Source organism: Lepus europaeus, chromosome 20 (assembly GCF_033115175.1).
Source record: "Lepus europaeus isolate LE1 chromosome 20, mLepTim1.pri, whole genome shotgun sequence".
Taxonomy (NCBI): Eukaryota; Metazoa; Chordata; class Mammalia; order Lagomorpha; family Leporidae; genus Lepus; species Lepus europaeus.
This window is the reverse complement of record NC_084846.1, coordinates 66,428,180-66,444,111: the sequence shown is the minus strand read 5'-3', so window position 1 is coordinate 66,444,111 and position 15,932 is coordinate 66,428,180. Positions and strand designations below refer to the sequence as shown.

Below are 15,932 nucleotides of genomic sequence, written 5' to 3'. Positions count from 1 at the left end.
GGAAGAAGCTCCAGCCATTGTGGCCAATTGGGGAGTGAACCATTGGATGGAAGACCTCTCTCTCTGCCTCTGCCTCTCCTCACTCTGTGTAACTCTGACTTTCAAATAACTAAATAAAAATCTTTTAAAAAAAAAGCAAATGATGGACAGGAAGCCCAAAAGTTGCCTATTTCTGCATTTGATGCAGCTGCTCTGCTTAGGTTCACAGGTTTCCATGTCACTGTCTTCTCATTACTCTGGACTTAATGAAATGCCCCCAGACCCATGGTTAAAACAGAGCCACAGGCGATGGCACTGTGGCACAGCAGGTCAATGCTGGCATCCCATATGGACACCAGTTCATATCCTGGCTGCTCCGCTTCCGATCCAGCTCCCTGCTAATGTGCCTGGGAAAGCAGTGGAAGTTAGCCCAAGTGCTTGGGTCCCTGCTCCTGACGTGAGAGACCCAGAAGAAGCTCCTGGCTTGGGCCTGGCCCAGCCCTGGCCACTGTGGCCATTGGGGGAGTGAACCAGCAGATGGAAGATCTCTCTTTGTCTGTTTGTAACTCTTTCAAATAAATAAATAAATCTTTTAAAACAAACAACCAGTTTCATAAAATAAAGTCAATGGGGGTTAAAACTACACTGGATCCAGATTCTCTGACTGCCATGTGGGAACACAACGGAGCTAAAAGACACTCTACACTGTTTGTGATAACAACGGGGAGAACGTTTGGAAGAGAAGATGCAATCAAGACAGTTTGGAGAGCAGTGACAATTCTGGGCACAATTCAGCAAGGGTCAACCTCAGCTTGTTTTTTGGAGCTGCTGGGATCTGCCCCTCTGGCAGGCCGTCCACCCCACACGGCTCCTGGCCCTGAGAAAAGCACCAGTCCCCACCGATAGGTGCTGCAGGCAAAAAGCACACACCGGGTTTCAAAGGCTTCGTGCAAAAATCACGATATCTCACCGGTGACTGTTTCCATGGCGCAGTTGAGTTCAGGCGAGTGTATGAAGGCAAACGTCACCCACAGCCCTGCTATTTCTTAATGGGGCCACTAGGAACTGCAAGCCCCATCCTGCTTCCATAGCACAGGGCTCCCCTAAAGCAGCTGGCTCCATACTGCACAAACATGTTCCAGAGATGCTGGCTGTCACTCATCCACAAGACGCTCACCCTCCAACAAGGCCTGTCAAAGCCGCCCGTGTCACAGGGAGAAAGCCAGGCGGGGGCTGTCGGGCCAGCCTCTGGTTAGACGGATGCCACGCCTGCCATCGTACACGTGTGTGCACATGGTGTGGTCCGCATGCACACTGCAGGCTGAATGCAGGGACAGGTTTTAGGGGACACTCTGTCAATAACAAAAAAAGGTACCGAAATGAGGAAAATAAACTAATAAACATGAACCCTTAACAAACCGTTACTCCCACAGCCGTGAAGCCATTCAAAAGCCAGGGCGGAGATCACATCCGAGTCGTAACCTGCTTCCGAACGACGACGAAATGCAGCCTTCAGAATGACAACACGCACTCTGTTATCTCCTCAGGGCTGAAACCACTCCGCGTACACCACAGCGTGGCTTTGAACACGCACTTCATTAAGCATTGCTTAGGCCTGAGCGCTAAGTGTGAGAAAGTGGTCACTACACCAGGTAATACCCAAGTGCCATCATCACACAGTGCAGCGGGAGGAGACGCTGACAGAAGTGCCCTGGGGCACCGTGGGTTCTTATTTTTATTGCCACCAAGTGCAGCTGGAATGAGCAGAGATATTGCAAAAGAAGCGACAATTGTGCTGGTCCCCAGGACAACAGTAAACACAATCATCCATCCACCCGCAGGGCTGCTGTAAAAGTCCTCCTCTCATTCCAGCCAGAGTTCAGGTCTAGGCTGACATCCTTCATGCTGAATGGACAAGGGCCACAGTGGCCACGGCGGCAGCTGGGCCCTGGCTGCTCACACCCAGCCTGGGCGACACACGCTGGACACTCAGGGCCTCGCCGGAATCACAGCCCAGCGATTTCAGTGAAATTGGCAGCCTGCAGAGGACGGGCCCTCCTGGCAGCCAGCCTGGCGGAGACACACCCTCGACTGCCACCCAAGATCCCACGAAGCAGGGTGTGGGGCTCCTCGCCCAGTGGCTCCAGAACGTGCCAGGAGCGTCTGCCGCCTTGCACGGCAGCGTCAGTCTCTGGTCACCCCTCGGAGTGACAGCTCTGGCTAAGCCCTCCCTGGGAGGGTGCCCTCAGGAGCCACCGCAGGCACGGGCACGGCTTGAGGTCACCCCCGGATCTGCGCACACATGTCAGGGGCAGATCTGAGGGACACTGTGAGGTCAAGTCTCTTCTGGAAAAGTCACGTAATCCAGTCACATACTCATGTCCTTTAGACAAGCCTCACTTTGCGTTTTCTTCAAACCCAAATAGCAGCAGAAGTAACAAGGTGTCTCACAGGTAAGGCATGGAATCCGCCTGCAGCCGCGCTGCCCCAGGGACCTCACCAAATGCTAAGGCAGCAGCGTCCGCGTTCACACAGAGAGGCCGGCTGCACACTCCCACGCTGTGATACCAAGAGCAGAGCCTGTGGATGCGACTCTCGCTGGACAATCTCCATTCAGCCCTTCCTGCCCCCGCCCGCCCCAGCAGGTCAGCGTGCCCAGCTCCCCCCACAGCGCACAGGCGTGGCTCCATCCACAAGGCAGTTCCTTCTTTCAGACTTCGTTGTTGCCGTCAGGACGTTAGAATTGTCCTAGGCAGTGGCATGGGGGTAAGGCAGCTCTCAAAAACAAAATAAATAAAAGGGCCCCAATTTGTAGCCTCTATCAATTTCTGCAGTGTGAACACTTCCAGCCATGGTGGTCTTCAAGCCCCCAGGAGTCTCAGCCTGGACTCTGGCCAGGGAGGTGTTTCCGGATGTCCACCAGTCAGCCGATTCCAGCTGAAGCCCCAGGCCCTGGAGCACACCCCGAGTCCCACAGAGGCACCAGGCACTTTGCGAAACGCGGCTCCTGCAGAGACCCCGAGGAAAGCTGGGCTCTTCCGTGCAGCCACTGAGTAGCACTGGCCAGAGAGGGCCGGGGGCAGACGCCCGGAGCCGGCACTTCCCCCGAATTCACCCGCTTCTCTGGAAACGCTGCAGGGCGCTGGTTAGAGTGCGGCTCTGCTTAAACCTTTCCACTTTTGCATAAAAGCAGGGGGAGCTTTTTTTTTCTGGGTTATATTTACACTTCCCAAATCACAAAATGTCCTAGGCAGCCAGGAGCACAGGTGCCAAAGCCACCGGCAACCACAACTCAGCAGCTTTTTTTTTTTTTTTTCCATTTCTTTGTGAAACCCCTCATAGAAGGAAAGTTAACGAAATGTCAGTTGGCTGTTTAAACACACAGCTAACTCTTCTTTCAGCACAGATGGAACAAAGCAGAAAACAACACTGGGACCCAAAACCCAGCAGCAGGAAGTGGTGCTCGCCTCCCCATCATGACGGAGCCTCCGCAAACCAGAGAGGGCGCCCAGATCCTGAGCTCAGGCTGTCAGACACAGTCAGGGCGTGTGTCAGGATTCAACTCAGCTACACTGAGCTGGAGACACGACACGGAAGTCGGCAGAACTGCTGAAATGCGATGGGAGCTTTCCTAGTCCAAGCTTTCTGCTGGAATTCCTTCCGAGTTCACGCGGTGTTCTGGAACATGCCTACCTACAGCAAGCAGTCGTGGCTCATCAGAGATCATGGATTTGCAAACTCTTGTGAGTGTAGGTGCTGAGGGACGTGAAGGGGAAGTGGGGTGAACAGGTGGCCCTTCCAACTGGGTGCTCACCTGGGCAGGAAGTGGGGACACTTGGGGTGTCACGAAGACAGGGTGAGGTGGTACCGTGTGTGCCATGGCAGCTAAACACCTTGCAATGCGAGGGCCAGTGTGACACAAGCAGAGCCCTGCTGCCCCAGTTCTGGTGTCCACTGAGAGAACCCCAGCACTCATGGTGAGGGGCACCAGGGATGGCCCTGACCCTCCCCTCAGCTGTCCTTTCCACCCTCCCATCCTCATCTCGGCATGCAGCAAGGCCTCCGCTCCACGTGTCCACACCACGGCCACTACTGGGCCCTCCTGTCTTGAAACAAGGCCTCCACCCCACGTGTCCACCCCACGGCCACTACTGAACCCTCCTGGCATGGAGCAAGGCCTCCGCTCCACGTGCCCACCTCACAGCCACTACTGGGCCCTCCTGGTATGAAACAAGGCCTCCGCTCCACGTGTCCACCCCACGGCCACTACTGAACCCTCCTGGCATGGAGCAAGGCCTCCGCTCCACATGTCCGCCCCACGGCCACTACTGGACCCTCCTGGTATGAAACAAGGCCTCCGTTCCACATGTCCGCCCCACGGCCACTACTGGAGCCTCCTGGTATGAAACAAGGCCTCCGCTCCACGTGTCCACCCCACGGTCACTACTGGACCCTCCTGGTATGAAACAAGGCCTCCGCTCCACGTGTCCACACCACAGCCACTACTGGACCCTCCTGGCATGGAGCAAGGCCTCCGCTCCACGTGTCCACCCCACGGCCACTACTGGACCCTCCTGGTATGAAACAAGGCCTCCGCTCCACGTGTCCGCCCCACAGCCACTACTGGACCCTCCTGGTATGAAACAAGGCCTCCGCTCCACGTGTCCACCCCACGGCCACTACTGGGCCCTCCTGGTATGAAACAAGGCCTCCGCTCCACGTGTCTGCCCCACGGTCACTACTGGGCCCTCCTGGTATGAAACAAGGCCTCCGCTCCACGTGTCCACCCCACGGCCACTACTGAACCCTCCTGGTATGAAACAAGGCCTCCGCTCCACGTGTCCACCCCACGGCCACTACTGAACCCTCCTGGTATGAAACAAGGCCTCCGCTCCACGTGTCCACCCCACGGTCACTACTGGGCCCTCCTGGTATGAAACAAGGCCTCCGCTCCACGTGTCCACCCCACGTGTCCGCCCCACGGCCACTACAGGACCCTCCTGGTATGAAACAAGGCCTCTGCTCCACGTGTCCGCCCCACAGCCACTACTGGGCCCTCCTCTCACGTGCTCGGACATGAGCAGGTGCTGGGGCCACATGAAGCTGGAGCTTCCTCTGGGAGTGCGGCGTGTGCTGCTGCAGTTAGAAGGCAGCAGAGACAGAGGGCGGCGGGGATGCCTGTGTGGGGACCTGGACAGAGGCCCGAGCGACAGGGGCCGCGCAGGGACCGCAGGAAGCATTCCAGGCCCAGGACGTGGCCACGCGATGCCTTAGCCCAGCTCCTAGGAGACCCTCTTGGCCCTGACTCCTCTGCGGCTGTTAGAATGCAGTTTTTCTTCCCATCGGTTCAGACGTATTTCAATATTCTCCTCTGAAAGACCACCTCTGAGGGCCCCTCCCTCCCACGACCCCTTCCCTTCCCCTTTGTCTGAGGCCCCTCCCCCGCTGCCTGCTCACTGGCAGTCCACCTTCCACCTCACCCTTGCCAAGCTACTCTTGGGACAGCAGCAGGGACCCCCAGAGGCTCTGTCCCACGCACCGCATGGCCGCTCTCTCGCCTCGGCTAACATCTCTCTGGTGCACTCATAGAGCTTTCTAGAAATTTAACCTGAAGCAAGCAATTCAGCGCCATCTCCTCGTTTGCTTCCTCTTCTCACAACCGAAGGCTCTCTTCCCCTAGGGCCGCACGGGCCTCACAGTGACCTCCGCGGCCCTCTGAGCTGACGCCCTCCCTCAGCGGGCCCGGGCTCTGCTGCCTCCACTCCCGCAGTCCAGATGCTTCCTTGGCGAGGACCGTACCGGCGCCCCAAGTCAGCCCTGCTCTGTATGTCCCACAGGACCCCACGTCAGGTGAGCGGACACACTGCCAGGTAGGCCTCCAGTTCTCCCTACTCCCCGTGCCAGTGCACACCCTCTCTCCGCTGCACCCACAGCCTGGTAGGCTCTCCACGTCTCCTGTTACGGCTGCGATTTTGCTAACACAAATCTGACAGGGGCCTTACACAGCTCAAAGTGTTTGTCAGGAGGGCTGGTGCTGTGGCACAATGGGTTAAAGCCCCAGCCTGCAGCATCGACATCCCATGTGGGCGCCGGTTTGAGTCCCGGCTGCTCCTCTTCTGATCCAGCTCTCTGCTATGGCCTGAGAAAGCAGAAGATGGCCCAAGTCCTTGAAGACCTTGAAGAAGCTCCTGGCTCCTGACTTCGGATCAGCTCAGCTCCAGCTGTTGCGGTCATTTGGGGAATGAACCAGTGGAATGGAAGACCTCTCTCTCTCTGGCTCTACCTCGCTCTGTAACTGTCTTTTAAATAAATAAAATAATTCGTTAAAAATAGTGTTTGGCAGGCTTTCTCCATAGCAATGGTGGTTGCTACCCAGGGCAGTCCAGGGCCCAGCTGTGCCTCTCACCCCTGCCTACCCCATTCTTTCTTCTCTCTCCTCCTCACCTCTTCCTACTCCAGGGGATGACTCCCTTCAATGCCCTGCCCAGAGCCCTGCTGCCCTGGAAGTCGCCCCCGTCAAGTTAGGAAAGAGCTGCCCTTGTCTCTGTCCTTGAAGAAGCCGCCTTGGATGCCCCTGAGTCTGCTGTGCCACGTGGTTTCATAGCCACGGGTCTCTAACCATCAGCTGTGAGGTTCAGAGGTAGTGGAGCGCTCGGCAGAAATGGTTACTGGGCGAATCCACTCACTGTTTGAGCGTCGGAGACACTGGAGTTGGATCAAACACAGGGCCAGCAGCAGGAGGATCTGCGCGAATCCTAATTCTAAATACTTTGGCCGGGGGTGGTGGTGTGGGCAGGTGCCAGGCAGCACCTGGCATGGGGGTCTCTCTGCTCTGGGCCACACCAAGGAGGGCACCCACGATCCTGAGGTCATCCATGTCCACATACACAGCTGGCCTCGTGTGCAGGCAGGGAGCAGCCCACAGCAGGAGCCCGTGTCCTGTCACGCCCGTCGCCAGGGCAGTGGTCTGTCTCCTGCTCCACAGGGCCAGGCAGGGCCCCACAGGACTCCTCTTGCCGCCAATTTCCCGCTGCTCGGAGGACGAGCAGCAGTTTGGGGGTCTCTTCACAGAGCTGCCAGCCCTGCCCTCCCTGTGAGTTTCATGGCTCAGGGGTCTCAAGCCGTGTTAGGGCAGCGTGTCAGCGCTCCTCCCTGTCAGCAAGTGTCCTCCCATCCCAGGGGTCTTAGAACTCCACGTGCACCATGGTGAAGACAGTGACAATGTCACAGCAGTGCACATGCGTGATGTCTAGTGGTGCCCCACACCCACAGCTGTCAGGGTCTTACAGACATTACACCTCACCGATGCCAGAATGGTGTGCAGCCGCCTGCATGGCCCACCAGTGGGGCCCATCTACACAGGAAGCATGTTCTCAGCTAGAGTTATCTCCTCTGAATACCACAGCCCTGCATACACCAGGCACATACACACACATGCCAAATACCACACACCATACACATACACACACATGCCAAATACCACACACCATACACATGCACCACACACTACACATACATATGTGCACACATGTCAAATACCACACACCATACACATTCACCACACACTACATGTACATACACATACACACATGCCAAATACCACACACCATACACATGCACCACACACATACTATATGTACATACACATACACACATGCCAAATACCACACACACCATACACATGCACACACATATTACACATACATACACATATACACACATGCCAAATACCACACACCATACACATACACCACACAAATACACATGCCATGCACATACACCAGGCATACATCTACACACCGAATACCACACACATATACCTGCCAGGCACATAGACCAGGTGCATATACACACATATATACCACACACATACACCTGCCAGGCACATAGACCAGTGCATATACACACATACACACCACACACATACACCTGCCAGGCACATAGAGCAGGTGCATATACACCACACACATACACCTGCCAGGCACATAGACCAGTGCATATACACACATATGCACCACACACATACACACAATGCACCCACGCGCCATGCACACAAACACCACACAGGAAGTGTGAACATGCACACACACACACACACACACCCCAGTTTTTTCTCTGAATGGCCTCATCTGTCTCTACCAGGACCCAGCACACGGTGGTATCTGGGAGTGACGCGGTCTCCTGTTTGAGTGACGCGGTCTCCTGTTTTAAATCTTGCTGCCAAAGCTGCCGCGAATTTCTGTGACGACAGGACTTCCTAGCGTCTTCAGCAACACGCCGGGGGTAACGGAAAACGGACCCAAAAGACAACTCGGGAGGATCATACAACAAGATCTGCTCTGAAGTGGGAAGCCTGAAGGACAGCCCATGAGGTGGGGATGATGTCTGTGGTAAGGTAACTGGTACACCTGTTGGAGCCGCTGGCCCGGCGAAGCTTCGCCTGCCGACCTCGGGCAGTGACCCCATGGCACGGAGGCTGGCCGACGGCCCGGCAGGGCCAGGACACGAGACGGAGCAGCAGGAAATGCCCCTCCCAGCTCAGGGGCCCAGAGGCCTGGCGCGCGTTCACAGGTAGCAGCGCCCTCCTTGGCTCTCACCATACTCAGGCCCACAGCCGCACGTCTGCAGAGTCCAGGCCGCTCCCGCTCTTGCTGTTCTGGCCGCAGGCTCCCAAGCCGAGGAGAACCGTACAGTTGTTCGCCCACCGCCCTGCAAGGTCTGGGTGTGGTTTCAAAGCTTAAATGGAGTAGAACACCGAACGCACCTGATTGTTCTAACACACACGTGACCCCTAACACACATGAGACCGCCCTCACATGTGACCTCTAACACACACATGACTGCCCTCACACATGGCCCCTGACGCACGTGTGACTGCCCTCACACGTGACCCCTGACGCACGCGTGACTGTCCTAAGGCACACGTGACCCCTGACGCACGTGTGACTGTCCTAAGGCACACGTGACTCTGGTGAGGGCACGCTTTGCCTCCCTAAGCCTCAGGCTCAGGAGAAGAATTCTGGCGTCAGGCGAACGAGCCCGAGAAAAGCGGACTTCTGCTCCTCTCTCGACATCTCTGCCACAGTCCCCCTACCAGCCCAGCGCCCTGGACGCCTGCGGGCCTCCGTCCTGAAGCCACGCCGAGCCATCGCCCTCCCCTGCCCCACACACTGGGAGCGCCGCCCAAGGAGCGCCCTCGGGTGCAGGGTGTGCGGGGCCCTCGCCCACAGGCACACCCTCAGCCCGCCCCGCCCCGCCCGGGCCTGGTCCTCCTCAGGCCCTGCACGGCAAACCCTGGCCCCGCCCTTCCGCGCAGCCCCACGCCCCGCCCCTCCCACGCGCGCCGCTCCACGCCCCGACTCCCTTCTCCCCTGTGGGGTGGCCGTGTTCATTCCAGGGAGAAAATCACACTAGAACGCTCTGGTCCGTGCGTCCCTCCAATTCCTAGATGAGAGGGTTTCTGAAGACCCCCGGTCAGCTTCGATCCACTTTCCCACCTCCCACCCCCGGCAGGTGTACGACTACCGTGTCCTGCAGCGGGGATCCCTGGGCGGCTGCCGGAGGCACCCCAGCTCTCGGCGGTGTCACACGACCATGTCAGGGAGCCGAGGGCCTCTCCTGTCCCCGTCACGCGCGCCTGCTGCACGCCCACGCGAGTCCTCCGCAACACGCAGACTGGAGGAGAACGTGGGCCCTCCTGGCCGCTGCTTGCCCTCTCGCCACACATGGCGGGAACGCGGTGCTCCTCTGTTCTGGGAATGACGTCAGCCCGTGAAACCCCCACCCATCCGCTTCTGAGCATGGTCCGTGCTCCGTCCACGCCTGAACGAGGCCCTGGCCCTGCCGGCTCCCCGCGGGGTCTGGACAGCGCCACGGGCACCCACCCCACCCTCTCCCTCCACCTGCTCCTGCGCTAACCAGGCCCCACCCTCTCCCTTGTCTTGGCTCTATCTTGGGTTTGTGTATTCTAGGCTGGGTTGTAGTTTCCGTGTATTTATTTGACAGGCAGAGTGACAGAGGCGGGGTTGGGGAAGAGTTATCTTCCATCCATGGGTTCACTCGTCTCCCAGTGGGTGGCAGTTACCCAGGCATTGGGCCATCACCTGCTGCCTCCCAGGCACAGGAGAAGGAAGGTGCACCGGATTCAGGGCGGGATTCCACCCCAGGCACTGGGAAATGAATGATCAGGCGGAGCTCAACCTGCTGCAGCGGGCGGCTGCCTCCAGGATCAACTCCTAACTAAGGAAATCCTCTTCCAGCCCCACGCTGCCAGGAGATCTGTTTTCTATTCTCTCTCTCTCTCCTCTCTCCCCCCTCCGCTCCCCTCTCTCTCTCTCTCCCCCTCCTCTCTCCCTCCTTTCTCTCCCCCCTCTCTCCCCTCCGTTCCCCCCTCTCTCCTCTCCCACCCTCCTCTCTCCCCTCTCTCCCCCTTCCCTCTTCTCTATCTCTCCCCTCTCTTTCTCTCCCCCCCTCCTCTCCCCCCTCCCCTCTCTTCTCCTCTCTCTCCCCCCCTCTCTTTTTCTCCCCCTCTCCTCTCTCTCTCCCTCCTTTTTCTCTCCCCCCTCCCCTCTCTCCCCCCCTTCTCCCTCCCAGCTGAAGCTTCAGCAGGCCCCTCTCCCCTGCTCAGGGACCCCCACACGGATCTCCTGTACAAGCCACGCCCCTCTCCTGCCCTTGGCCGTTGTGTCATCCGTACCGAGGTCTGTGCTTGTTCGCCTGGCCCTGGGAGCTGCTCTGGGACAGGTGTTTGCTCAGAGGCACAAGGCAGGGGAGAAGGGGCCTGTGCCACACCCACTCCGCCCGCTCTGCGGCCTACGACGTTTCAACAACCCCACTTCCTCTTCCTGCCTGCCTCTGGCTCGGGAGGCTTCCGCTCCTGTCCTGCCCTCTGGTGCTGCTTTGCTCCGTCCTGACCTGGAGCACGGCCTCCAGTGGACACCCTCTAACCTGGGAGCGACCCTGCCTGTCCCAGCTGGTCCCCAGCATCCCCAGAAGCTGGCCGCTGCCAAGTCCCTGACGCCGAGTGACATGGTCCCTGCTTAGAACCCACACACGCTGTGCCCACGCTTGAACTGCCCCTGGCTCACTCACACCGCCCAGTAGGATGCAGCTGCTGTGTTCCTGGGGACGAGGACAAGGGCTGTCCACATGCTGTGCAGGTAGTTTCCTATCAGATTTCAGATCCAGGGCTGGCTAAATCTGTGGACATGGAACCCACGGCACAGAGGGCTGACTGTGCGCTGCTCCCTTGCTGTCACACCAGTGCTGCCTGACTGTGCGCTCCCCCCACGCTATCCACACGCTCCAGTATTCAACCCGGCGCAGGCTGCCTCGGTAAGCCACCTGTGACCACACACCAGGGCCGCCTGATTTCCTTCCAGGGCACAGGGCACAGGCCCGGCACAGCTGCTGTGAGCTTCTTCCCTGGGTCTCCGCCTACAGCTGGCTCCTCCGGGCCCCTGCCCTCACTTCCTCTCCTGTGTCCGGCTCGCTTTGTCACCAGCATCTGTGCACTCGGCTCTCCTGGGCAAGTGGCGGCTCCCTGGCTGCCAGGGCCCCTGAGAGCCCCCATGCATCCGGCAGCATCCCAGGGCCCCTCAAATGGCTCTTCCTGCCCACCCTCAGGGTGACGTCAGTGCCACGGGACAGACCTAGTTCTGAGGGCTTCCCAGGGCTTTCCAACTTCACGATTCTGAAATGTAAGTTTTCCAAACTCTTTAGGAAGAATGCACCAGCATGTCAAGAGGCAGCAGGGACTCCAGGAGACGCCCATGCTGACGCACCCGCCCCAGCCCAGGAGACCAGCACAGGTCAAAGGTCACAGGGGAGGCGGCACATGGGCATTCCAAGAGCACCAGCAGTAATGCCTTAGTTTCCCATGCCCAGGCACCACGTGTTGCCCTCACTCTCCAGGAACCAGCGGATTCTCAGCTCTCTACAGTGGCTGCCGGGACTTCAGACAGCAGCCACCTCTATCACCCCAGTGTCCCCGAGCCTGTCTGGGCCTCCTCTGCACTTGCATGGTTGATGGATTGCTTCTCTGGGTCCCAAGTCCCTGAGCCTCTACTGAGTTGAGTCTGTGTGCACCTGTTAGGTACACCTGTTACCTTGGGGGGGGGGTGAGCAAAGCTTATCACACTGGGTGCTGTGAGGACCAAATATGGGGGTGACATGGGGCACCCCCTCAGCTGCTGTCCACAGGCCACTTTGCACATTTTCCTCACATGGATACACTGTCTCAGGCTTACCGTGTTGACTTAATTGACTTTTTAATGCATGCAGACGTGTCTGGAAAGGACTCTTCACAGCGGAGGGAAGACCTGTGTCACTTGCCCCATGGAAGATGGTCCATCTGTGTCCCTGAAGCGATGCTGGCACCTCTGTGCGAGCCAGAGCGACGCCCCTGAAGGGCATTCACTCTTCCCACACACGGAAGAGTTCGCTAACAGGGAAAAAGGGCTTGTGCGTAAGCCTGCTTTCCTGACTCACCTACACTCACAGCTTCAGCCACGTCTACATTTGTGCAACTAACTGCACAGCTATTTTGTTGTTTTAAAAACGAACCACTGGATCCCGGTCAACCTGGTTTCTGAGACGCGGGACACCTCAGGAACTGCTCCAGGACGCCCTGTGGGCGGATGGCCAAGGAGGCTTTCCTGAGCCCAGGAGCCACACACGCGCCCTCCTGCCGGGCCACGGGGAGCCGCCTGCCCTGACCTCCTGTACTCCTCTCACCTACACATCCTTCCTGACCTCTGTGCAGGTGCACGGCTCTCCACTGTGCAGGCTTCTCCTGATTTAAATAAAGGAGCTCGATATCCCAAGGACCACCGGCTTGCAGCTCACGATGGGCACCTGGCACGGCAGAGGGAAACCAGTGCCTGGGTCAGAGATTGAGTTTGATTCTGACTCTGCAACCCACGGCGGATTCTCTGAACTTCCCCGGGCCTCCGCGTTCTTACAAGAAAGTGGGCGGGTGAAGTTTTCTGACCGCATACTGTGGCCTGGTAAGTGAACCACTGGAGGGACTGCAACGGCTCGGCGTCCATCTCTTCATGGAAAAGTTAAGCACATGCTCACCAACTTAGATGACCCAGACTGTTGTAACATTTACAACCCCATTCACCAATCTACGACTAGAGATTAGAGGGGTGCCATCCATGGCCCCGCTGCAGCTCCCGTGGCCCAGGGCTCTGAACATAAGCAGCCCCACTGCCCAAACACAAGGAGCACATGCATTTCAGCGTTGACACTCCTGCAGGGGCGCTGAGCACAGAGAGGGCCACCGAGGGAGGTGTGCCCCGCGGCAGGCTCTCCCTGCTCCGCCACAGCCCTGGGCGTGTGGGCGGCCCTCTGACTTCACACACGCTGCCCCCTGCACCACGTGTCCTTAACTCGATGACCAGGGCACACTGCTGGATGAAATGACTCCAGTCACCCAGCCACTTCCCGGGAGGGGCACAAAGAGACGACGTTTTCCCAGGAGCAGGGTGTGGGCAGCCTGAGGGAGGGCACCCACGTGGCCTGACTCACCCACGCCTCGCTCGCTCTTGGAGCTCTGCTGGCCTCCGGATGTGGTGGACAGGTCTTCAGGCACGGGCATGGGCTCATCGCCGTCCTCCGGAGCGTCGCTCCCCGGGGGGCTCTCCTTCCCTGAGGACATAAGGAGGAAGCTGAGTGTGGGGCTCACCTGGGGTTCAGAGTGGCTCCTCGAGGGGGCAGCAAAAATGACGGTGACTCTGCTGAGGTCTTGCTTCCGCTGGGACTCTCGCCCACTTCTGTTTCTACACGAGAACGTGGGCCCTGTCCCTACCCGCCACAGAGCAATCCAGAGGAAACACAGATGTGCAGAGCGAACCACCACCATCGCCCGGGATCTACTGGAATTGTGGAAGACCGGCGTCTGGGCAGTGCCTGGGGTGCTGACGTCTCTTGCTGAGGGGCCAGGAGTCCCAGCCCTCCCTCACCTCCAGCCTCCTGCTAATGCATACCCCGGAGACAGCAGGTGATGACAGCTCAAAAACTTGAGTCCCTGACACCCATGTGGGAGACCTGGACTGGGTTCCCAGCTCCTGGCTCAGCAAGGCTCAGCCCCTGCTGTTTTGGGCATTTGGGGAGTAAATGCATAGGAGATCGCTATCTATGTCTCTCATAGAGACAAACAAATAAGTAAATGAAATTATGGTGTCTGAGTGTGTACACATACATACACATTTATTACAGATAACAATCTTAAAATATTTAAGGAGATGGAAGTGCTAACTCATCACACACTGAATACATGTATCAAGTTATCACACTGTATTCTGTATAAATTGTATGATTTAGTAATAAAAAAGAAAACTAAGATGATTTTTCAAAATGCATTAGTTTTTTAAGATTTAGTCATTTATTTGAAAGGCAGAGTTACAGAGAAGTGGGGGTGGGGACAGAGAGTTGGAGATCCTCCATCTGCTGATTCGTTCCCCAAATGGTCACAATGGCTGGAGCTGAGTTGGTCTGAGGCCAGGAACCAGGAGCCAGAAGCTTCTTCTGGGTCTCCCATGTGGGTGCTGGGGCCCAAGGATCTGCTTAGGGCCTAAGCATCCTCAGTTGCTTTCCCAGGCACATTAGCAGGGAGCTGCATCAGAAGTGGAGCAGCTGGGACTTGAACCGGTGCCCATATAGGAGGCTGATGTTGCAGGCGGCAACTTTACCTGCTACACCACAGCACCGGCACCAAAATGCACTAGTTTTAGACGTTCTCATGAACACATTTCCAGGCCTGTGGCTTGTCCACAATTCTATCTGTCATGAGTACCCTACGATTATTTATATCCTTTCTCTAGTTTTGGACCTATGTTTCAGTTTTTTATTAGTAAACATCACCACAATGAACACCCTAGCAGGCATGCTGTGCACATCTCCCTCATGCTTGCCACTGAACAAATCTCCAGAGGATTTCATGTCCAAGTTCTTTGCCTTCACCAATGCTCCCCTGGGGCTGATCCCATCTACCCACCCCTGTCGAAGTGCCTTCGAGGACACGGCCTGTGTGCCTTGAGTGGAGCTACACACGTTCAGTCTGTTCACTTCCTTCTCAAAGCCAGCTTTGCTTTGCCAGCTGCCTCATTTGACTAAACTTGGTGGGGAGCAGCGAGGGAAGGGGCCCTGTGTCGATCGGGAAAATGGCTGCCCCCAAACAGGCAAGGGAAGTGTGCTGAATGACGCCTTCCCTTTGCAACCGCGAAGCAAAACCCACGGAAGTAGGAAAGTTGCCTCTCGCTCACAAAGTAGGACATACCCAATGACACAGGGGTTTCCAGGATGGCACCCTTCTTTTTCAAGATTTTATTTATTTATTTAAAAGGCACAGTGACAAAGTCAGACAGAATTCTTCTGTTTGCTGGTTCACTCCCCAAATGACCACGACAGCCAGGTCTGGACCAGGCCAAAGCCAGTTGCCAGGAACTCCATCAAGGTTTCCCACGTGGGTGGCAGGGGCCCAAGTACTCAGGCCGCCTTCCTCTGAGTTTCCCAGGTGCATGAGCAGGGAGCTGGATTGGAAGTGGAGCAGCCAGGACTCAGGCCAGTATGGGATGCTGGTGTCGCTGGCCACGCACTGGTCCTATCGTCACCTTTCACCAGGGATGGGATTAAGTTTGGTTGGAGCCCCTAGTGATAGGAACTCTCCCCATCTGATGCACCCAAGAGTGGGGAGCTGGACTGGTAGGAAACGCCCCCTTCTCTGTGGAAGCTGCAACTCCTGTAGCTCCCCCCCCCACCCCCCCACCCCCCGGGCTACGTAAGCCAGCGCTGTGGGACGCAAGCCACATGCGAGACCCAGCTGGTGAGGACCTAAGAGGATGCCGGGGAGCCCACTGGAGCTGCCTGCAGGGCCCAGGCCACCTGGAGACCCTCGAGGAAGACTTATGTCACCGCTCAGCCTGCAGCTTGGCTCCACGGGCCATGTC

The 15,932-nt window shown here is 57.4% G+C and overlaps 1 protein-coding gene across 1 annotated transcript in view; it reads right to left on the bottom strand.

Moving 5' to 3' along the window:
* Positions 1 to 15,932, bottom strand: part of IKZF1 (IKAROS family zinc finger 1) — an 87,292-nt gene that overhangs the window by 52,955 nt on the left and 18,405 nt on the right. Inside the window, exon 3 of the mRNA XM_062178155.1 lies at positions 13,513 to 13,632. Within this exon, the coding sequence (XP_062034139.1) occupies positions 13,513 to 13,632 (120 nt within the window). The remainder of the gene's footprint in view (positions 1 to 13,512; positions 13,633 to 15,932) is intronic.